General features: G+C 42.0%; 1 protein-coding gene across 3 annotated transcripts in view; it reads left to right on the top strand.

Moving 5' to 3' along the window:
• Positions 1 to 566: 566 nt before the first annotated feature.
• LOC131139964 (latent-transforming growth factor beta-binding protein 2-like) overlaps positions 567 to 18,695 on the top strand; it is a 169,949-nt gene continuing 151,820 nt past the window's right edge. For all 3 annotated transcript variants that reach the window (XM_058089942.1, XM_058089941.1, XM_058089940.1), the window contains exons 1-2: positions 567 to 1,183; positions 10,539 to 10,612. In XM_058089942.1, coding sequence (XP_057945925.1) covers positions 837 to 1,183; positions 10,539 to 10,612 — 421 coding nt within the window. In that variant the 5' untranslated portion in view covers positions 567 to 836. The remainder of the gene's footprint in view (positions 1,184 to 10,538; positions 10,613 to 18,695) is intronic.

Raw genomic sequence — 18,695 nt, 5'->3', positions numbered from 1 at the left:
TAAATCATTTTTTATAAAATATTATAATAAATAAAAAAATATAATTAAATAAAAATTAATAATAAATATTTTTTTAAATAAAATATTATAATAAATAAAAAATATTATTATTTCTCATATGACTTTTTTCCACAAGAATAAAGTCTTAAAGTTGTTATTACGATTTTTGTCATGAATGTATTATATTTCCTAATATTACGAGTTTGTGTAAAATTAATAATATAAATAATACTAAATAAAAAATAAAATAATATTTTTTTTAGTCTCGTAAAGTTACTACTTTATTCTTTTTTTCTCTGATACTCTGTCATAAATTTATTATATTATATAATATTCTAATTATATGAACAACAAGTTAATGAAGACGTATCATGGTATCGGCAATATCGCTTCCGGATTGACATGGTATCGGATCGATACCAAAACTTTCCGTATCGTCCAGTTCCAGGGGTAAAGCAGGAGCAATAATAATACAGTCGACAAGGGGGTGTTTCCTCCACCCACGCAGAGTCCGGGTGACTCCGGAGGCGAAAGAGGTGGTGGTTGGTTGGTTGGTTGGTTGGTGATCTTCATGGGAGCAGGAAGGACGCACACTCTTCTCTCACTTCGGATTCGGACCTCAGCTTCAGCAGCGCGCTGCTCCTCATTGGAGGAGGAATTATTATTAGGAATTATGTTTGCTTCAATGTGGTCATTATGAGGAACTATCCAGTCTTGTTTCGTACTTAGGAACAGAAACAGGATGCCGTCTTAGTTAATAACTTTTTGAAGGAGAGTTGTTTTTTTTGGCATTTTTTTTTTTGTTTAAAAACACTCAAAGTTCCTACACCCCTCAAATGGAGCGCACCGGCTTAGCTGTGGTGATGTTTTTAGCGGTTGCGCTGATAAGTGATGCCCACGCGGACTCGACAGGTGGGAGGAAAGAAGCCGCGATCTGGGACCCCTCACATGATGCCGGTGAAAGCCCGCCGGAGAGCACCCATGGCCGGCTCTCCAGGAGCACGGCGCCGCAGGGCGATGGCGGCAGCAGGGCTGCTCTACCTAAAGCAGGTGCCGCGGAACTCCACTCTGCCCGGAGGACGACCGGCAGACACCCGAGCAGCCTGACCCCCACCCAGACCAGGACCAGAGTGAACCGTAGGCAGAGCAGCAAGTCCAGCAGCAGCACGAGACGACTTGTTGGGTAAGTGGAGCAACAATCCAGTACCTGTCAATCAATGTGTCAGTAGTCACCCATTTTAGTTAGAGTCCATTGATGCGGTTTTTTCATTGGTTGCTCTGCAGCTAATAGCTGGAATATCCCATAAAAACAACTTTAAGCCCCCCTGGTTGCATTATTGATCATCCCAACACATTAATAAGCCTTTATCGCCCCCATATTGATCATAAGGATGTCAATTAATACGCGGACTGGACAGTTAATTCAAAAATGTGAATTAATTAATTGTCCATAGAAGGGGTGGCACCATAGCACTTTGTTTTCATAAGTTGGCTGTTCTTATGTATGTTTTTCTTTCTTATCTAATTATGCATTTTTGTGACTTATACTCCAGTGCGACTTATATATGATTTTTTTTCTACCTAATTATGCATTTTTGGCCTTGTGCGACTTATACTCCAGTGCGACTTATGTATGTTTTTTTCTACCTAATTATGCATTTTTGGCCTTGTGTGACTTATACTCCAGTGCGACTTATGTATGTTTTTTTGCTTACCCATTATGCATTTTTGGCCTTGTGCGACTTATACTCCAGTGCGACTTATGTATGTTTTTTTTCTACCAAATTATGCATTTTTGGCCTTGTGCGACTTATACTCCAGTGCGACTTATGTATGTTTTTTTTTATACCTAATTATGCATTTTTGGCCTTGTGCAACTTATACTCAAGTACGACTTATATATGATTTTTTTCTACCTAATTATGCATTTTTGGTCATGTGCGACTTATACTCCAGTGCGACTTATGTATGTTTTTTTTCCTACCTAATTATGCATTTTTGGCCTTGTGCGACTTACACTCCAGTGCGACTTATGTATGTTTTTTTTTCTACCTAATTATGCATTTTTGGCCTTGTGCGACTTATACTCCAGTGCGACTTATGTATGTTTTTTTTTGCTTACCTAATTATGCATTTTTTGCCTTGTGCGACTTATACTCCAGTGCGACTTATGTATGTTTTTTTTCTACCAAATTATGCATTTTTGGCCTTGTGCGACTTATACTCCAGTGCGACTTATGTATGTTTTTTTTTATACCTAATTATGCATTTTTGGCCTTGTGCAACTTATACTCAAGTACGACTTATATATGATTTTTTTCTACCTAATTATGCATTTTTGGTCATGTGCGACTTATACTCCAGTGCGACTTATGTATGTTTTTTTTCCTACCTAATTATGCATTTTTGGCCTTGTGCGACTTACACTCCAGTGCGACTTATGTATGTTTTTTTTTCTACCTAATTATGCATTTTTGGCCTTGTTTGACATATACTCCAGTGCAACTTATGTATGGGTTTTTTTCTTACCTATTTATGCATTTTTGGACTTGTGACTTATACTCCAGTGCGACTTATGTATGTTTTTTTTCTACCTAATTATGCATTTTTGGCCTTGTGCGACTTATACTCCAGTGCGACTTATGTATGTTTTTTTTTATACCTAATTATGCATTTTTGGCCTTGTGCGACTTATACTCCAGTGTGACTTATGTATGTTTTTTTTAACCTAATTATGCATTTTTGGTCATGTGCGACTTATACTCCAGTGCAACTTATGTATGGGGTTTTTTTTCTTACCTATTTATGCATTTTTGGACTTGTGACTTATACTCCAGTGTGACTTATGTATGTTTTTTTCTACTTAATTATGGCTTTTCGGCCTTGTGTGACTTATACTCCAGTGCGACTTATGTATGTTTTTTTTCTACCTAATTATGCATTTTTGGCCTTGTGCGACTTATACTCCAGTGCGACTTATGCATGTTTTTTTGTACCGAATTATGCATTTTTGGCCATGTGCGACTTCTACTCCAGTGCGACTTATGTATGTTTTTTTTCTACCTAATTATGCATTTTTGGCCTTGTGCGACTTATACTCCAGTGCGACTTATGCATGTTTTTTTGTACCGAATTATGCATTTTTGGCCATGTGCGACTTATACTCCAGTGCGACTTATAGTCCAGAAAATACGGTAATTTTACAGTTTTTATTTTTATTTTTTTTACTAATAAGACATCCGACTTGCAAGTCATGTTGCCAGTTTGTATCTTAAAAGTTAAAATAATTCGAAAGCAACTAGCGGGCCGGATTCAACCACTTGGCGGGCCGCATGTGGCCCCCGGGCCGTAGTTTGTCCACCACTGGTCCATGGGTATGAACGTGAGTGTGTTTTAGCTAGCGACCAGTCCAAGGTTTGCCCCCAAAGTCAGCTGGGATAGGCTCCAACATACCGTAGTGAGGACCAGTGAGGATAAGCGGCATAGAAAATGGATGGATGGATGTTTTGTGTCTTTTCCACTCAATCATAGAAGAAAATATGCTATATGACATAATTGCATGTAAATTATTAGTACCAATACATGCATTTTTAAACTCTGAGGAATAGAGGAATAGCCACACTGCTTCAGTGTGTGTCCCACTTTTGTGCCTGGTTCCAGGGACCATGTGTTGTTGTGGCTCCATTTGCAAAAAAAAAAAAAAAAAAAAAAAATCTGCCCGGGGATCAGAACCACCTGTTTTGTCCAACAAGTCTCTGTTTCTTTTCTTGTTTTGTGTCTCTGTCAACCTCCCCAACAGGAAGATGGCTTGTTTCCATATTAAAGCTCTTTTCTTTCTGTCTAATGAACCCTTTATGCATCCAGTCCTGTTTGTTCCATAGGGACACAAAGCATGATACTCACAGATGAGGGCGGTGGGGAGAGTGTTTACATAATGATCACACAGGGATTGGACCCTGGGCTGACCTTGGATAGACACTCAAATAAAAGATCCTCTGCAAGACTTTTTTTTTTTCTTATCCAGACAATTTCTAGGAGACGTTTTGATGGAATCTATCTGGCACGCGTTTTAGACAAAACCTTTACTTATATACGTTAGGGCCATACGTCCCTGCCCTTGTTACTTTAAACATCCTGCAGGCTTCAAGACAACACGTCGGAAACGTGCCATTAATCAGACAGTATGCACAGTTGAACTAACCTAACCTGCTTGTTTAAGGCCCAGCTTAAGGAAAGCTTAAGGAATCCCCGTTTACTTATGTATGTTTTTTTCTACCTAATTATGCATTTTTGGCCTTGTGCGACTTATACTCTAAAGCGACTTATGTATGTTTTTTTTTCCTACCTAATTATGCATTTTTGGCCTTGTGCGACTTATACTCCAGTGCGACTTATGTATGTTTTTTTTGCTTACCTAATTTTGCATTTTTGGCCTTGTGCGACTTATACTCCAGTGCGACTTATGTATGTTTTTTTCTACCTAATTATGCATTTTTGGCCTTGTGCGACTTATACTCCAGTGCGACTTATGTATGTTTTTTTCATACCTAATTATGCATTTTTGGCTTTGTGTGACTTATAATCCAGTGCGACTTATGTATGTTTTTTTTTCGTACGTAATTATGCATTTTTGGCCTTGTGCGACTTATACTCCAGTGCGACTTATGTATGTTTTTGTCTACCTAATTATGCATTTTTGGCCATGTGTGACTTATACTCCAGTGCGACTTATATATGATTTTTTTCTGCCTAATTATGCATTTTTGGCCTTGTGCGACTTATACTCCAGTGCGACTTATGTATGTTTTTTTATACCTAATTATGTATTTTTGGCCTTGTGCGACTTATACTCCAGTGTGACTTATGTATGTTTTTTTCCGTACCTAATCATGCATTTTTGGCTTTGTGTGACTTATATTCCAGTGCGACTTATGTATGTTTTTTTCTACCTAATTATGCATTTTTGGCCTTGTGCGACTTATGTATGTTTTTTTGTTAACCTAATTATGCATTTTTGGCCTTGTAGCTAAATAAACGGTTGAGCTTCTAAAAACGTATAACATTAGAGCCCTGTAAACATGAAGTAACACCCCTATAGTCACATAGTCTCATACTTGTATTACCTATTATAGTAGACTTCCAGTAGTCTTCCAGGTCCTGATGCAGCAAAACAGTCCCAGACCATCACACTACCACCACCATATTTTACTGTTGGAATAATGTTCATTCATTTTCTACCGCTTATCCTCACGAGGGTCGTCACCAGCTGTCTTGGGGCGGAGAGAGGCGGGGTACACCCTGGACTGGTGGCCAGCCAATCACAGGGCACATATAGACAAACAACCATTCACACTCACATTCATACCTATGGACAATTTGGAGTCGCTAATTAGCCTAGCATGTTTTTGGAATGTGGGAGGAAAGCGGAGTACCCGGAGATGGCCGAGGGTGGGATTGAACTCGGGTTTCCTAACTGTGAGGCATACGTGCTAACCACTCGACCACCGTGCAGCCCTGTCACAACAACAATGAAACATAATGTGAGTCATTTCGCTAACTAAAATAAAAACTTGGTGAGGTTTTGACATCATTCCATGATTCTGTAATAAACTAATAAAAATATTAAGTTCTGACGGACATAAAGCATATTAATTTATTGCCATATTCGAGGAAGAGGATCCACAAAGTGTTTTTCCTGACACATTTCCGCTTGGAATGACCACTCAGCTTCCTTGACTCTCATGCCCTCAGCATTGGAATTGACTTTTTTTTTCCACTTTCACGCTGACTCGCTACTTTCTGTAGCCGACACGTGACTCCACCCACTTTCATTCATTCATTCATTTTCTACCGCTTTTTCCTCACGAGGGTCGCGGGGGTGCTGGAGCCTATCCCAGCTGTCTTCGGGCGTAAGGCGGGGTACACCCTGGACTGGTGGCCAGCCAATCACAGGGCACATATAGACAAACAACCATTCACACTCACATTCATACCTATGGACAATTTGGAGTCGCTAATTAACCTAGCATGTTTTTGGAATGTGGGAGGAAACCGGAGTACCAGGAGAAAACCCACGCATGCACGGGGAGAACATGCAAACTCCACACAGAGATGCCCGAGGGTGGAATTGAACCCTGGTCTCCTAGCTGTGAGGTCTGCGCGCTAACCCCTAGACCACCGTGCCGCCCCCACCCACTTTCATTTTTGCAAAATCGTAGTAAACAAATGACAAGGTGTTAACACACAGCTGATTTATCATGTTAACAGCGACCCGCCGGTATCAAAGTCTTCATAGGGGGGGGGGGGGATAAATCATGTGATGGAATTTGTACGTGTTGACTGATGACTTTGGCGCGGGTCTGATGTGTTTGATTTACGTCAACGGAGAGCTCGCCAAAGGGGCCTAAACAACTACACGTTATCTCCGTGACGCCTCGGCGCCACGCGTAGCTCTTAATGAGTACAAATCCGAGCCAGGTCAAGAAGTCAATGCGTGCCCTATCTTCTCAAATCATCCACGAGTCAGACGATGGCGGCCAAATCGGTGCCAGCGCCTCCGCTGCACAAAAATTGGCAATTTTTTTTTTTTTTAAACGATGGAGGATTAACGAGTACAAAGAATCTCGTCGTTTCTAATTTGCTCAGGTTTCTAATTTGTCGCCGGCCCAGTGGACTCCTAGCATCATTGCCGCAACTTGGCTCGCGCCATTACATTCCAGTGGATTCCAATAGGTGAATTGTTTGTGACATTTGATTCCACTTGGTGGACACTTGGCGCCGATTGCTTGTTTCAAGTGGCGTGACGAAGATTTTCAACATTTTGAAATTTTCTTGCCGACAAACAAAATTTTTGCCGTCGTTTGCGGGCCACCACGAGCCAGTTGGGAGGCAGTTGGAGCCACTGCACGCCACTAGGCGCCAAAGCAAATTGCATTGGCATGAACTGGCATGAACTGGCACCAACTGGCGCTGGCCCAGTAGACTCCTAGCATCATTGCCGCAACTTGGCTCGCGCCATTACATTCCAGTGGATTCCAATAGGTGGATTGTTTGTGACATTTGGTTCCACTTGGTGGACACTTGGCACCGATTGCTTGATGCAAGTGGCGCAATGAAAATTTTCAATATTTTGAAATTTTCTTGCCGACAAACTCTATTTTTGCCATTGTTACGTGCCACCACGAGCCAGTTGGGAGGCAGTTTGAGCCACTGCACGCCACTAGGCGCCACAACAAATTGCATTGGCATGAACTGCCACCAACTGGCGCCGTCCCAGTAGACTCCTAGCATCATTGGCGCAACTTGGCTCGCGCCATTACATTCCAGTGGATTCCAATCGGCGGATTGTTTGTGAGATTTGGTTCCACTTGGTGGACACTTCGCGCCGATTGCTTGTTGCGTGACGTAAATTTTCAATATTTTGACATTTTCTTGCCGACAAACTCAATTTTTGCCATCGTTACGTGCCACCACGAGCCAGTTGGGAGGCAGTTTGAGCCACTGCACGCCACTCGGCGCCACAACAAATTGCATTGGCATGAACTGGCATGAACTGGCACCAACTGGCGCTGGCCCAGTAGACTCCTAGCATCATTGCCACAATTTGGCTCGCGCCATTACATTCCAGTGGATTCCAATAGGTGCATTGTTTGTGACATTTGATTCCACTTGGTGGACACTTGGCACCGATTGCTTGTTGCAAGTGGCGTGACGAAGATTTTCAACATTTTGAAATTTTGTTGCCGACAAACAAAATTTTTGCCGTCGTTTGCGGGCCACCACGAGCCAGTTGGGAGGCAGTTTGAGCCACTGCACGCCACTAGGCGCCACAGCAAATTGCATTGGCATGAACTGGCACCAACTGGCACTGGCCCAATGGACTCCTAGCATCATTAGTGCAACTTGGCTCGCGCCATTACATTCCATTGAATTCCAATAGGCGGATTGTTTGTGACATTTGGTTCCACTTGGTGGACACTTGGCACCGATTGCACGAACCAGTTGGGAGGCAGTTTGAGCCACTGCATTCCACTAGGCACCTTATTGGTGACACTAGCTGCCGCAGCGATTTGCATTGGCGTGAACTGGCACCAACTGGCGCCGGCCCAGTAGACTCCTAGCATCATTGGCGCAACTTGGTTCGCGCCATTACATCCCAGTGGATTCCAATAGGCGCATTGTTTGTGACATTTGGTTCCACAACAAGCCGATTGCTTGTTGCGTGACGTAAATTTTCAATATTTTGAAATTTTCTTGCCAGCAATCTCAATTTTTGCCGTTGTTACGTGCCACCACGAGCCAGTTGGGAGGCAGTTTGAGCCACTGCATGCCACTGGATTCACACAATTCACTGCCACATTCCAGTGGATTCCAATAGGCGGATGAGTACAAATCCGAGCCAGGTCAAGAAGTCAATGCGTGCCCTATCTTCTCAAATCATCCACGAGTCAGACGATGGCGGCCAAATCGGTGCCAGCGCCTCCGCTGCACAAAAATTGGCAATTTTTTTTTTTTAACGATGGAGGATTAACGAGTGCAAAGAATCTCGTCGTTTCTAATTTGCTCAGCGATTTACCGAGGATGTACGTAGGGTGCTTTTCATGTCCCGTGTGTCTCGCATAATCCCTCCAAGGTTCAAATAACTCCACGCTTGTTTTCCAATGCCGACGGTCAGAGGAACGTCGGCGCTCAGATCGAGTTTCCTGACCCTTCCCTGATTCTCGCTTTATTGCTTTAAATTCTATTAAAACGTAATCTCCCGAGGTGTCATTATCGATCAGCCGCCCCCATCGAAATGGTCTGAACCTAAAACAACATTAAATCAGATTGGTTTTTGTCAGGCGAAGGGACCGGGAGGAGGCCGCCCACACACACGGACCAGTTGTCACGCTGTGGGTCTGTTTAGTCGTACAGTCGGTCCCACTTATGGGAGTGCTGGAGCCTATCCCAGCTGTCTTCGGGCGAGAGGACGGGGGTACACTCTGGACTGGTGGCCAGCCAATCACAGGGCACATATAGACAAACAACCATTCACACTCACATTCATACCTATGGACAATTTGGAGTCGCTAATTAACCTAGCATGTTTTTTTTGGAATGTGGGAGGAAACCGGAGTACCCGGAGAAAACCCACACAAAACTCCACACAGAGATAGCAGAGGTTGGAATTGAACTCGGTTCTCCTAGCTGTAAGGCTTGCGAGCTAACCACTCGTCCGCCGTGCAGCCCATATGTCCATATTAACAATAATTCATGGTTCCATTTATTACAGTGAGTCTTCCAGGTCCTGATGCAGCAAAACAGTCCCAGACCATCACACTACCACCACCATATTTTACTGTTGGAATAATGTTCATTCATTTTCTACCGCTTATCCTCACAAGGGTCGTCACCGGCTGTCTTCTTGGGGAGAGAGGCGGGGTACACCCTGGACTGGTGGCCAGCCAATCACAGGGCACATATAGACAAACAACCATTCACACTCACATTCATACCTATGGACAATTTGGAGTCGCTAATTAACCTAGCATGTTTTTGGAATGTGGGAGGAAACCGGAGTACCCGGACGGGGAGAACATGCAAACTCCACACAGAGATGGCCGAGGGTGGAATTGAACCCTGGTCTCCTAGCTGTGAGGTCTGCATGCTAACCACTAAAAAGGTTATTAGTAAGCTTATTGTGGTTTGTGGTGCGGCTGTCGAATACTTGACCCCCGGTCATATCACCTCGTACTTCGGTACGTGACAAAAAAAAAACTTGAAAAAAACTATGTTCGGAAAGCAGGAAGTGAACAAATGTAACAGTTACTGATTGTAAAAGTACCAGATGGAGGGGTAGGATTTAATAAGCTTTGCTTCTTCCTACTCCTTTTGAACATGTGGAACTGTGAACTGATTATGGGATGTATATTATAAATAATGGTGTTGAATTTAAACCGATAATAATTATTAGAGCCCTGTACACATGAAATAGCAACCCTATAGTCACTGTTATGCTTATATTACCCAATAGAGTGGACATAATAACGTCTTCCGGTGATATTGGGGGATTAAGATTTGAGTTTTAGCTCAGTGTGGGTGTTTTGTACGCAGGGGGTATGCTGGAGCCTATCCCAGCTGTCTTTGGGTGAGAGGCGGGGCCTGTTGTGATAAATCTGTCTGGTGTTTTTTTGTGCATCACCACCTAGTGACCAGGGTAGAATACTACATAAATGTAAGACATTATGTATTTGAATGCGTATTCTGAATGCCTGTATTTTAGCTCATTTTGCCAATTTTATGCTTCAAAATGCTTCAATTTAGGCAAACATTAAGCTAATTTTTGACTCATATTTTCACAGAAAATAGCAGAATTTAGTCATCGAAATATTTTGGAATAAACACAAGAGTTAAACCGCGGAATTCTAAGGACAAAGTAGCAAGGGACGAAGTTTATTTTTTATTTTATGTCGACAACCGCTTATGCCGACGTCGACATAATCGGGTTCTAGAGTATCTTGTCTCACGGTTCTTTGTGCATACGTCCCCCCTCTGTCCAGGCCTAACGTGTGCGGAGGTCAGCAGTGCTGCTCCGGCTGGGCTGTGGCACCGGGAACCAATCGCTGCATCAAACGTGAGTATCCGTTCAGCATCTGAACACACAAGCGAGAATGACCTGCATCCACGTATTGATGACTAAAAAAATGCTAACAAAAAAAAAAAAGCTAACTTATGCTATGTTAAGAGTCCACTGGGTGTCACCAATATGGTGCCTAGTGGCATGCAGTGGCTCAAACTGCCTCCCAACTGGCTCGTGGTGGCCTGTAACAACGGCAAAAATTGAGTTTGCCAGCAAGAAAATTTCAAAATGTTGAAAATTTTTGTCACGCCACTTGCATCAAGCAATCGGTGTGAAGTGTCCACCAAGTGGAACCAAATGTCACAAACAATCCGCCTATTGGAATCCACTGGAATGTAATGGCGCGAGCCAAATTGCGCCAATGATGCTAGGAGTCCACTGGGCCGGCGCCAGTTGGTGCCAGTTCGAGCCAAAGATTATGTCATTGGCAAGTAGTGGCTCGCTGTGGCTCCGAATTAATGTTCGCACGGCATGTTGCAATGTCGCCGTTATTCGGCGCCACAGCGAGCCACTACGCGCCAATCACATAATCGTTGGCGTGAAATGGCGCGAACTGGCACCAAATGACGCCGGTCCAGTGGTCTCCTAGCATCATTGCCGCAACTTGGCTCGCGCCATTACATTCCAGTGGATTCCAATAGGCGGATTGTTTGTGACATTTGGTTCCACTTGGTGGCGCTGATTGCTTGTTGCAAGTGGCGTGACAAAAATTTTCCACATTTTGAAATTTTCTTGCCAACAAACAAAATTTTTGCCATCGTTACGGGCCACCACGAGCCAGTTGGGAGGCAGTTTGAGCCACTGCACGCCACTCAGCGCCACAACAAATTGCATTGTCATGAACTGGCACCAACTGGCGCCGGCCCAGTGGACTCCTAGCATCATTGCCACAACTTGGCTCGCGCCATTACATTCCAGTGGATTCCAATAGGCGGATTGTTTGTGACATTTGGTTCCACTTGGTGGACACTTGGCGCCGATTGCTTGATGCAAGTGGCGCAATGAAAATTTTCAACATTTTGAAATTTTCTTGCCGACAAACAAAATTTTTGCCATCGTTACGGGCCACCACGAGCCAGTTGGGAGGCAGTTTGAGCCACTGCACGCCACTCAGTGCCACAGCAAATTGCATTGTCATGAACTGGCACCAACTGGCGCCGGCCCAGTGGACTCCTAGCATCATTGGCGCAGCTTGGCTCGCGCCATTACATTCCAGTGGATTCCAATAGGCGGATTGTTTGTGACATTTGGTTCCACTTGGTGGACACTTGGCACTGATTGCTTGTTGCAAGTGGCGTGACAAAAATTTTCAACATTTTGAAATTTTCTTGCCGGCAAACTTAATTTTTGCCGTTGTTACGGGCCACCACGAGCCAGTTGGGAGGCAGTTTGAGCCACTGCACACCACTAGGCGCCACAACAAATTGCATTGGCATGAACTGGCATGAACTGGCTCCAACTGGCGCTGGCCCAGTAGACTCCTAGCATCATTGGCGCAACTTGGCTCGCGCCATTAAATTCCAGTGGATTCCAATAGGTGGATTGTTTGTGACATTTGGTTCCACTTGGTGGACACTTGGCGCCGATTGCTTGATGCAAGTGGCGTGACAAAAATTTTCAACATTTTGAAATTTTCTTGCTGGCAAACTTCATTTTTGCCGCCATTCCGGGCCACCACGAGCCAGTTGGGAGGCAGTTTCATCCACTGCACGCCACTAGGCACCTTATTGGCGACAGTAGGCGCCACAGCAAATTCCTCGTCTTATATTGGGTCAATACAGTATCAGCTCAATGACGGTGACCGAAACACCCAGTATGATTCCGTGCAGTACACCACTTTCCGTCCCTTTTTTTATGTACCTAATATTATGGCCTAGCGAGCGTACATTACAGCTGTTCCCACCGCTTTACAAGCCTATGCCGACAGACAGAACAATAACATCGCTAATAGCGACTAATGGCTGTCCTGTCATTGCAAATTGTTCCCATGAAAACGTTCATCTTCTGGTCATTTTCATGTTCTGTTTGCCTGTTTTCATTATTCGAAAAAGTCTGGCATGGAAAGGACTTACACCGAGCAAGGTCGGACCAGTTTTTGAGTAACCTCGCCAGGAGATAACCACATGCAGATGAGAGGGAGAACATGTAATATGATTAGAAACAATAGGCTAGTACATTTCTATACAAAGCTCTCCGGTGATGTTGCCCCCTGCCTGGTGTTGTTGTGTAAGGGATATCATTAAAATTAAAATAAAAACACATTTAGCCTCTTTGTGTCAATTCAGGGTTAGCTTTACAGGCTAACTTTGCATTTTATATGTGGAATCCGAAAGCTTCCTGTTTCCATGCACTTCCTTCCTTCCCAGCTGAAGGCACGCTTAACGGAGGCGTAAATTACATCTAATGTTGACGATTAAAAAATGCTAAAAAAAAAGCTAACTTATGCTATGTTAAGAGTCCATTGTGCCGGCGCCAGTTGGTGCCAGTTCACGCCAATGCAATTCGCTGCGGTGGCTAGTGTCGCTAATAAGGTGCCGAGTGGCATGCAGTGGCTCAAACTGCCTCCCGACTGGCTCGTGGTGGCACGTAACGACGGCAAATCGGTGCCAAGTGTCCACCAAGTGGTACCAAATGTCACAAACAATCCGCCTATTGGAATCCAATGGAATGTAATGGCGCAAGCCAAGTTGTGCCAATGATGCTAGGAGTCCACTGGGCCTGCGCCAGTTGGTGCCAGTTCGAGCCAAAGATTATATCATTGCATTTTATATGTGGAATACGACTTTTGTTTACTAGTAATTCGGCTAATTCGGCTACCCACTATGCACCAATCACATAATCTTTGGCGCCAACTGGCGCCAACTGGCACCAACTGGCACCAACTGGCGCCGGCCCTGTGGACTCTTAGCATTAATTTCTCAGTGGTTGACGTACAATTTTGGTGGCAAAAAAAAAATGTCCTAGTGGCGTGCAGTGGCTCAAACTGCCTCCCAACTGGCTCGTGGTGGCACGTAACGATGGCAAAAATTGAGTTTGTTGGCAAGAAAATTTTCATCTTGCAACAAGCAATCGGCCCCAAGTGTCCACCAAGTGGAACCAAATGTCACAAATGGCGCGAGCCAAGTTGCGCCAATGATGCTAGGAGTCCACTGGGCCGGCGCCAGTCGGTGCCAGTTCGATCCAAAGATGATATCATTGCATTTTATATGTGGAATCCGACTTTTGTTTACTAGTATCTGCTGTTTGTTCATTTGTTTACTACCCTGGCCCCAGCCGCTTCCTGTTTCCATGCACTTCCTTCCTTCCCAGCTGAAGGCACACTTAGCGGAGGTGTAAATTACATCTAATGTTGACTTAAATTAAAGTGTCAAAGTATTCTGACTCTGCCAGAAAGGAACTAATGTCCATCTGGACCGGCCGGAGGCGATGCTTTCATCACTTCTACTCTTTATGCCGCCTACAGAGAACATACTAACTCCTTATTTCTAAAATCACAAATACTTCAACTTGCTGATATAGTTCATCTTCAAACAGCTAAAATAATGCATAAGGCTAAAAATTATTTTTTTTATTAAAAAACAAAACAAAACCTTAAACTGTATTATGGAAAGCAGGAAGTGAACAAATGTAACAGTTACTGATTGTAAAAGTACCAGATGGGGGAGGGGGGGTTGGATGTAATAAGCTTTGCTTCTTCCTACTCCTTTCGGACATGTGGAACTGTGAATTGATTTTGTGATGCATTCAATTGTAATCTGATGCATTTTAAAATAAATAAAACCATTAAAAAAAAATCTGATGTATTTTTTAATTTAAAAAAAATTAAAAACATTTTTTTAAATTAAAAAATTACAATTAAATAAAATGAAATTATATTAGGAAAGCAGGAAGTGAACAAATGTAACAGTTACTGATTGTAAAAGTACCAGATGGGGGGGTAGGATTTAATAAGCTTTGCTTCTTCCTACTCCTTTTGGACATGTGGAACTGGGAACTGATTATGGGATGCATTCAATTGTAATCTGATGCATTTTCAAATGAAATAAAACCATTTAAAAAAATTTAAAAATTAAAAAAAATTCTGATGTATTTTTAATTAAAAAAATTTTTTTTAAAAAATTTAAATGAAAAAAAATACAATTAAATAAAGTGAAAATATATTATGAAAGCAGGAAGTGAACAAATGGAACAGTTACTGATTGTAAAAGTACCAGATTGAGGGGTAGGATTTAATAAGCTTTGCTTCTTCCTACTCCTTTTGGACATGTGGAACTGTGAACTGATTATGGGATGCATTCAATTGTAATCTGATGCATGTTCAAATGAAATAAACCATTAAAAAAATTAAAAAAAAATTCTCATGTATTTTTTAATTAAAAAAAATAAAAACAATTGTTTAAATTAAAAGAAATACAATTAAATAAAATGAAATTATATTAGGAAAGCAGGAAGTGAACAAATGTAACAGTTACTGATTGTAAAAGTACCAGATGGAGGGGTAGGATTTAATAAGCTTTGCTTCTTCCTACTCCTTTTGGACATGTGGAACTGGGAACTGATTATGTGATGCATTCAATTGTAATCTGATGCATGTTCAAATGAAATTAAACCATTACCATTACCATTACCATTACCATTACCATTACCATTACCATTACCATACTCTGTGCTGCAACCCCACAATAAAACCTCTGTGGAGAAAACTGAGGTTATCTGTCTTTATTAGGCGTTGGAGTCGGTGAAGCCTTTTCCCTCTGTGGGGAACGGATAGCAAAAAAAAAATGTTGGCCGGGAGGGAAATATTAAAAATATGAAAACATATCGGGGATGACTTACGTCTAGGAAATTCCCGCTGAAGGGATTTGAAGTAATGTCTAATATTAAAAGTGTCAGCTTCGGGCTTCACTTAAGAGACGGGGATTGGGTGTCTTGGGTTTATGGCTTCTTAACAGTCCCTCATTGTTCAATTGCATTGAGCTCAGAGCGAATATATGACAGGAATTGGACCACTAGTTGTTTTGGGAGTGTACCCTATTTATTACATGGTCTTTGTCAGCTCAGAGATTGTTATCCAAGTACTATGCCAAGTAATATACCCATTGTGTGTGGTAGTGTATCGGTAATGATGCATTCAATGCTGCTTGGTTATGTCAGTGCCCTGTGGCAATATTTTGAAGTGGAAAACTGGCGACATTTGGAGACTCGAAATGATACACGAGCGCTACTGTTAGCTTACCCCGTTTCTTTCACTACTACTCAAAAGTTTGGGATGACTCGGAATTTTTTGGGTCCAGTGTGAGATATGGCTTTTTCTTGGAAGTCCTGACATGAAGTCCAGCATCCCGAAGTCGCCGCTTTGTTGTTGATACCGACACTGGTGTTTGACGGGTACTATTTAGTGACGACCTGTGAGGCGTTTTTGTCTTAAACTACACACTCTCAGATATGCGCAGCGTTTTTGTGTCCTTGTTAGACCCAGTTTGTGCTGCTCTCTGAAGGTAGTAGGAGTAGTTAACAGCATGGTAAGAGATTTTAGTTTTAGTTTAGATTTTTTTATATTTAAAAAAAATTTAATATTTTTTTATTTTATTTTTTTTATATTTATATTAAAAAAATATTTTTTTTAATTTTTTTTATAAAATGATAAACTTGGATTAGCAGCCATACCAGGAGATTGATGCAGAGGACTGACAGTTGTTGATAGTAGGCCTCTATGCAAAAATGTACATCCTTCTTTGAAAATCATCTGATTCATTTTAATTGTTTGTGAAATTGATTTAAAAATTTTTTTTGTGAAATGCATGAAAATGTGTTTTTATTTGGAAAAAAAATAAATTTTCAAGTGATCCCAAACTTTTGAGCGGTAGTCTAACAGGAATGAGAATAAGCATGCAAGTAGCAACTACACACTCTTAGATATTTGTCTTCTTGCACAGTTGCGCATCGTTTTTGCGTCCTTGTTAGACCCAGTTTGTGCTGCTCTCTGACTGAAGTAGTTAACAGCATGGTAAGACATTTTAGTTTTAGTTTAGATTTATTTTTAGATGCGTTTTCTAATAATCTATTACCCTTACAAAATTATGAAAATCATCTGATTCATTTTAATTGTTTGTGAAATGGATAAATTTTTTTGCGAAATGCATGAAAATGTGTTTTTCTTTGAAAAAAAAAAATACATTTGCAAGTGATCCCAAACTTTTGAGCGGTAGTCTAAGAGTAATGAGAATAAGCATGCAAGTAGCAACTACACACTCTCAGATATTTGTCTTCTTGCACAGTTGCGTATCGTTTTTGCGTCCTTGTTAGACCCAGTTTGTGCTGCTCTCTGAAGGGAGTCGTTAACAGCATGGTAAGACATTTTAGTTTTAGTTTAGATTTTTAAATGGGTTTTCTAATAATCTATTAGCCTTATAAAATGATGAAAATCATCTGATTCATTTTAATTGTTTGTGAAATGGATAATTTTTTTTGCGAAATGCATGAAAATGTGTTTTTTTTTGGAAAAAAAATAAATTTCCAAGTGATCCCAAACCTGCTCTCTGACTGGAGTAGTTAACAGCATTATTTTTGGAATTTTTCCCCATCATCCACAATCCTTATTCCTCTTATTTTTGTGCGTTCTAAAGATATAAAAACAGATAAAAAAGACAGCACATACTTTTATGCTTGAATATAGTACATACATGCTGTAACAGGTACATTCGTAATAACATGTAATACTTACAGTATTGAGCATGGCGGTGTGGTGTGGTTTGGCGAGGTGTCGCTACGCCAGTAACGTAATGTTATTAAAAATAATAATAACAATATTGTTAGTTAATATGCATGTCATCTTATGTAAAACAGGTTTTCTAGGTGGGTCTTTTTAGGTGTTTTTAAAGAAAAAAGTGAAAAAGAAAGACAATCCTCGTATAAGGATTGTAGGAGATAATTGTTTATCGTATTTTCTTCCTGCTGCAATAAGATTATTACGATAAAAGACTCGGATGCATTATTATTATGCAAGGACTAAATAGATCCATGTGTAGTAGAATGGTGGAGCGGCCATGTGGAATCTTAGCTCCTGTTGGAGATGAATGCAACTTCCTGTATTAGCATCAGGAGGAACCCTCCGTACGGAATTCCCCACTGCCACTGTACGCGCATCTGCAGCTTTGTTGGAGAGTTGAGGGAGCTATATATCTTAGCCTCGCCCTTGTTCTGGCTCAGTTAGCAGCAGCTGCACGACTCCCAACATTCATAATATATCCGTGTTGGCTAAAATGAGCCAAGTTGCGCTAATGATGCTAGGAGTCATCTTGGCCGGCGCCAGTTCATGCCAATGTGGCGCCTAGTGGCGTGCAGTGGCTCAAACTGCCTCCCAAGTGGCTCGCGGTGGCGCGTAACGACAGCAAAAATTGAGTTTGCCGGCAAGAAAATTTCAAAATGTTGAAAATTTTTGTCTCGCCACCAAGTGGAACCAAATGTCACAAAATTTCCGCCTATTGGAATCCACTGGAATGTACTGGCCCAAGCCAAGTTGCACTAATGATGCTAGAAGTCCACTGGGCTGGCGCCAGTTGGTGCCAGTTCATGCCAATGCAATTCGCTGACTCCCAAGTGGCTCGTGGTGGCCCGCAAACGACGGCAAAAATTTAGTTTGCCGGCAAGAAAAATTTCAAAATGTTGAAAATTTTTGTCACGCCACTTGCATCAAGCAATCGGTGCCAAGTGTCCACCAAGTGGAACCAAATGTCACAAATAATCCACCTATTGGAATCCACTGGAATGTAATGGCGCGAGCCAAGTTGCACTAATGATGTTAGGAGTCTACTGGGCCGGCGCCAGTTGGTGCCAGTTCTTGCCAGTTCATGCCAGTGCAATTTGCTGTGGCGCCTAGTGGCATGCAGTGGCTCAAACTGCCTCCCAACTGGCTCGTGGTGGCCCGTAACGACGGCAAAAATTTAGTTTGCCGGCAAGAAAATTTTCAAAATGTTGAAAATTTTTGTCACGCCACTTGCATCAAGCAATCGGTGCCAAGTGTCCACCAAGTGGAACCAAATGTCACAAAATTTCCGCCTATTGGAATCCAATGGAA

Source organism: Doryrhamphus excisus, chromosome 13, assembly GCF_030265055.1.
Source record: "Doryrhamphus excisus isolate RoL2022-K1 chromosome 13, RoL_Dexc_1.0, whole genome shotgun sequence".
Taxonomy (NCBI): domain Eukaryota; kingdom Metazoa; phylum Chordata; class Actinopteri; order Syngnathiformes; family Syngnathidae; genus Doryrhamphus; species Doryrhamphus excisus.
Note: the sequence above shows the minus strand (reverse complement) of the source record. Positions and strands in the feature narration are given on the sequence as shown.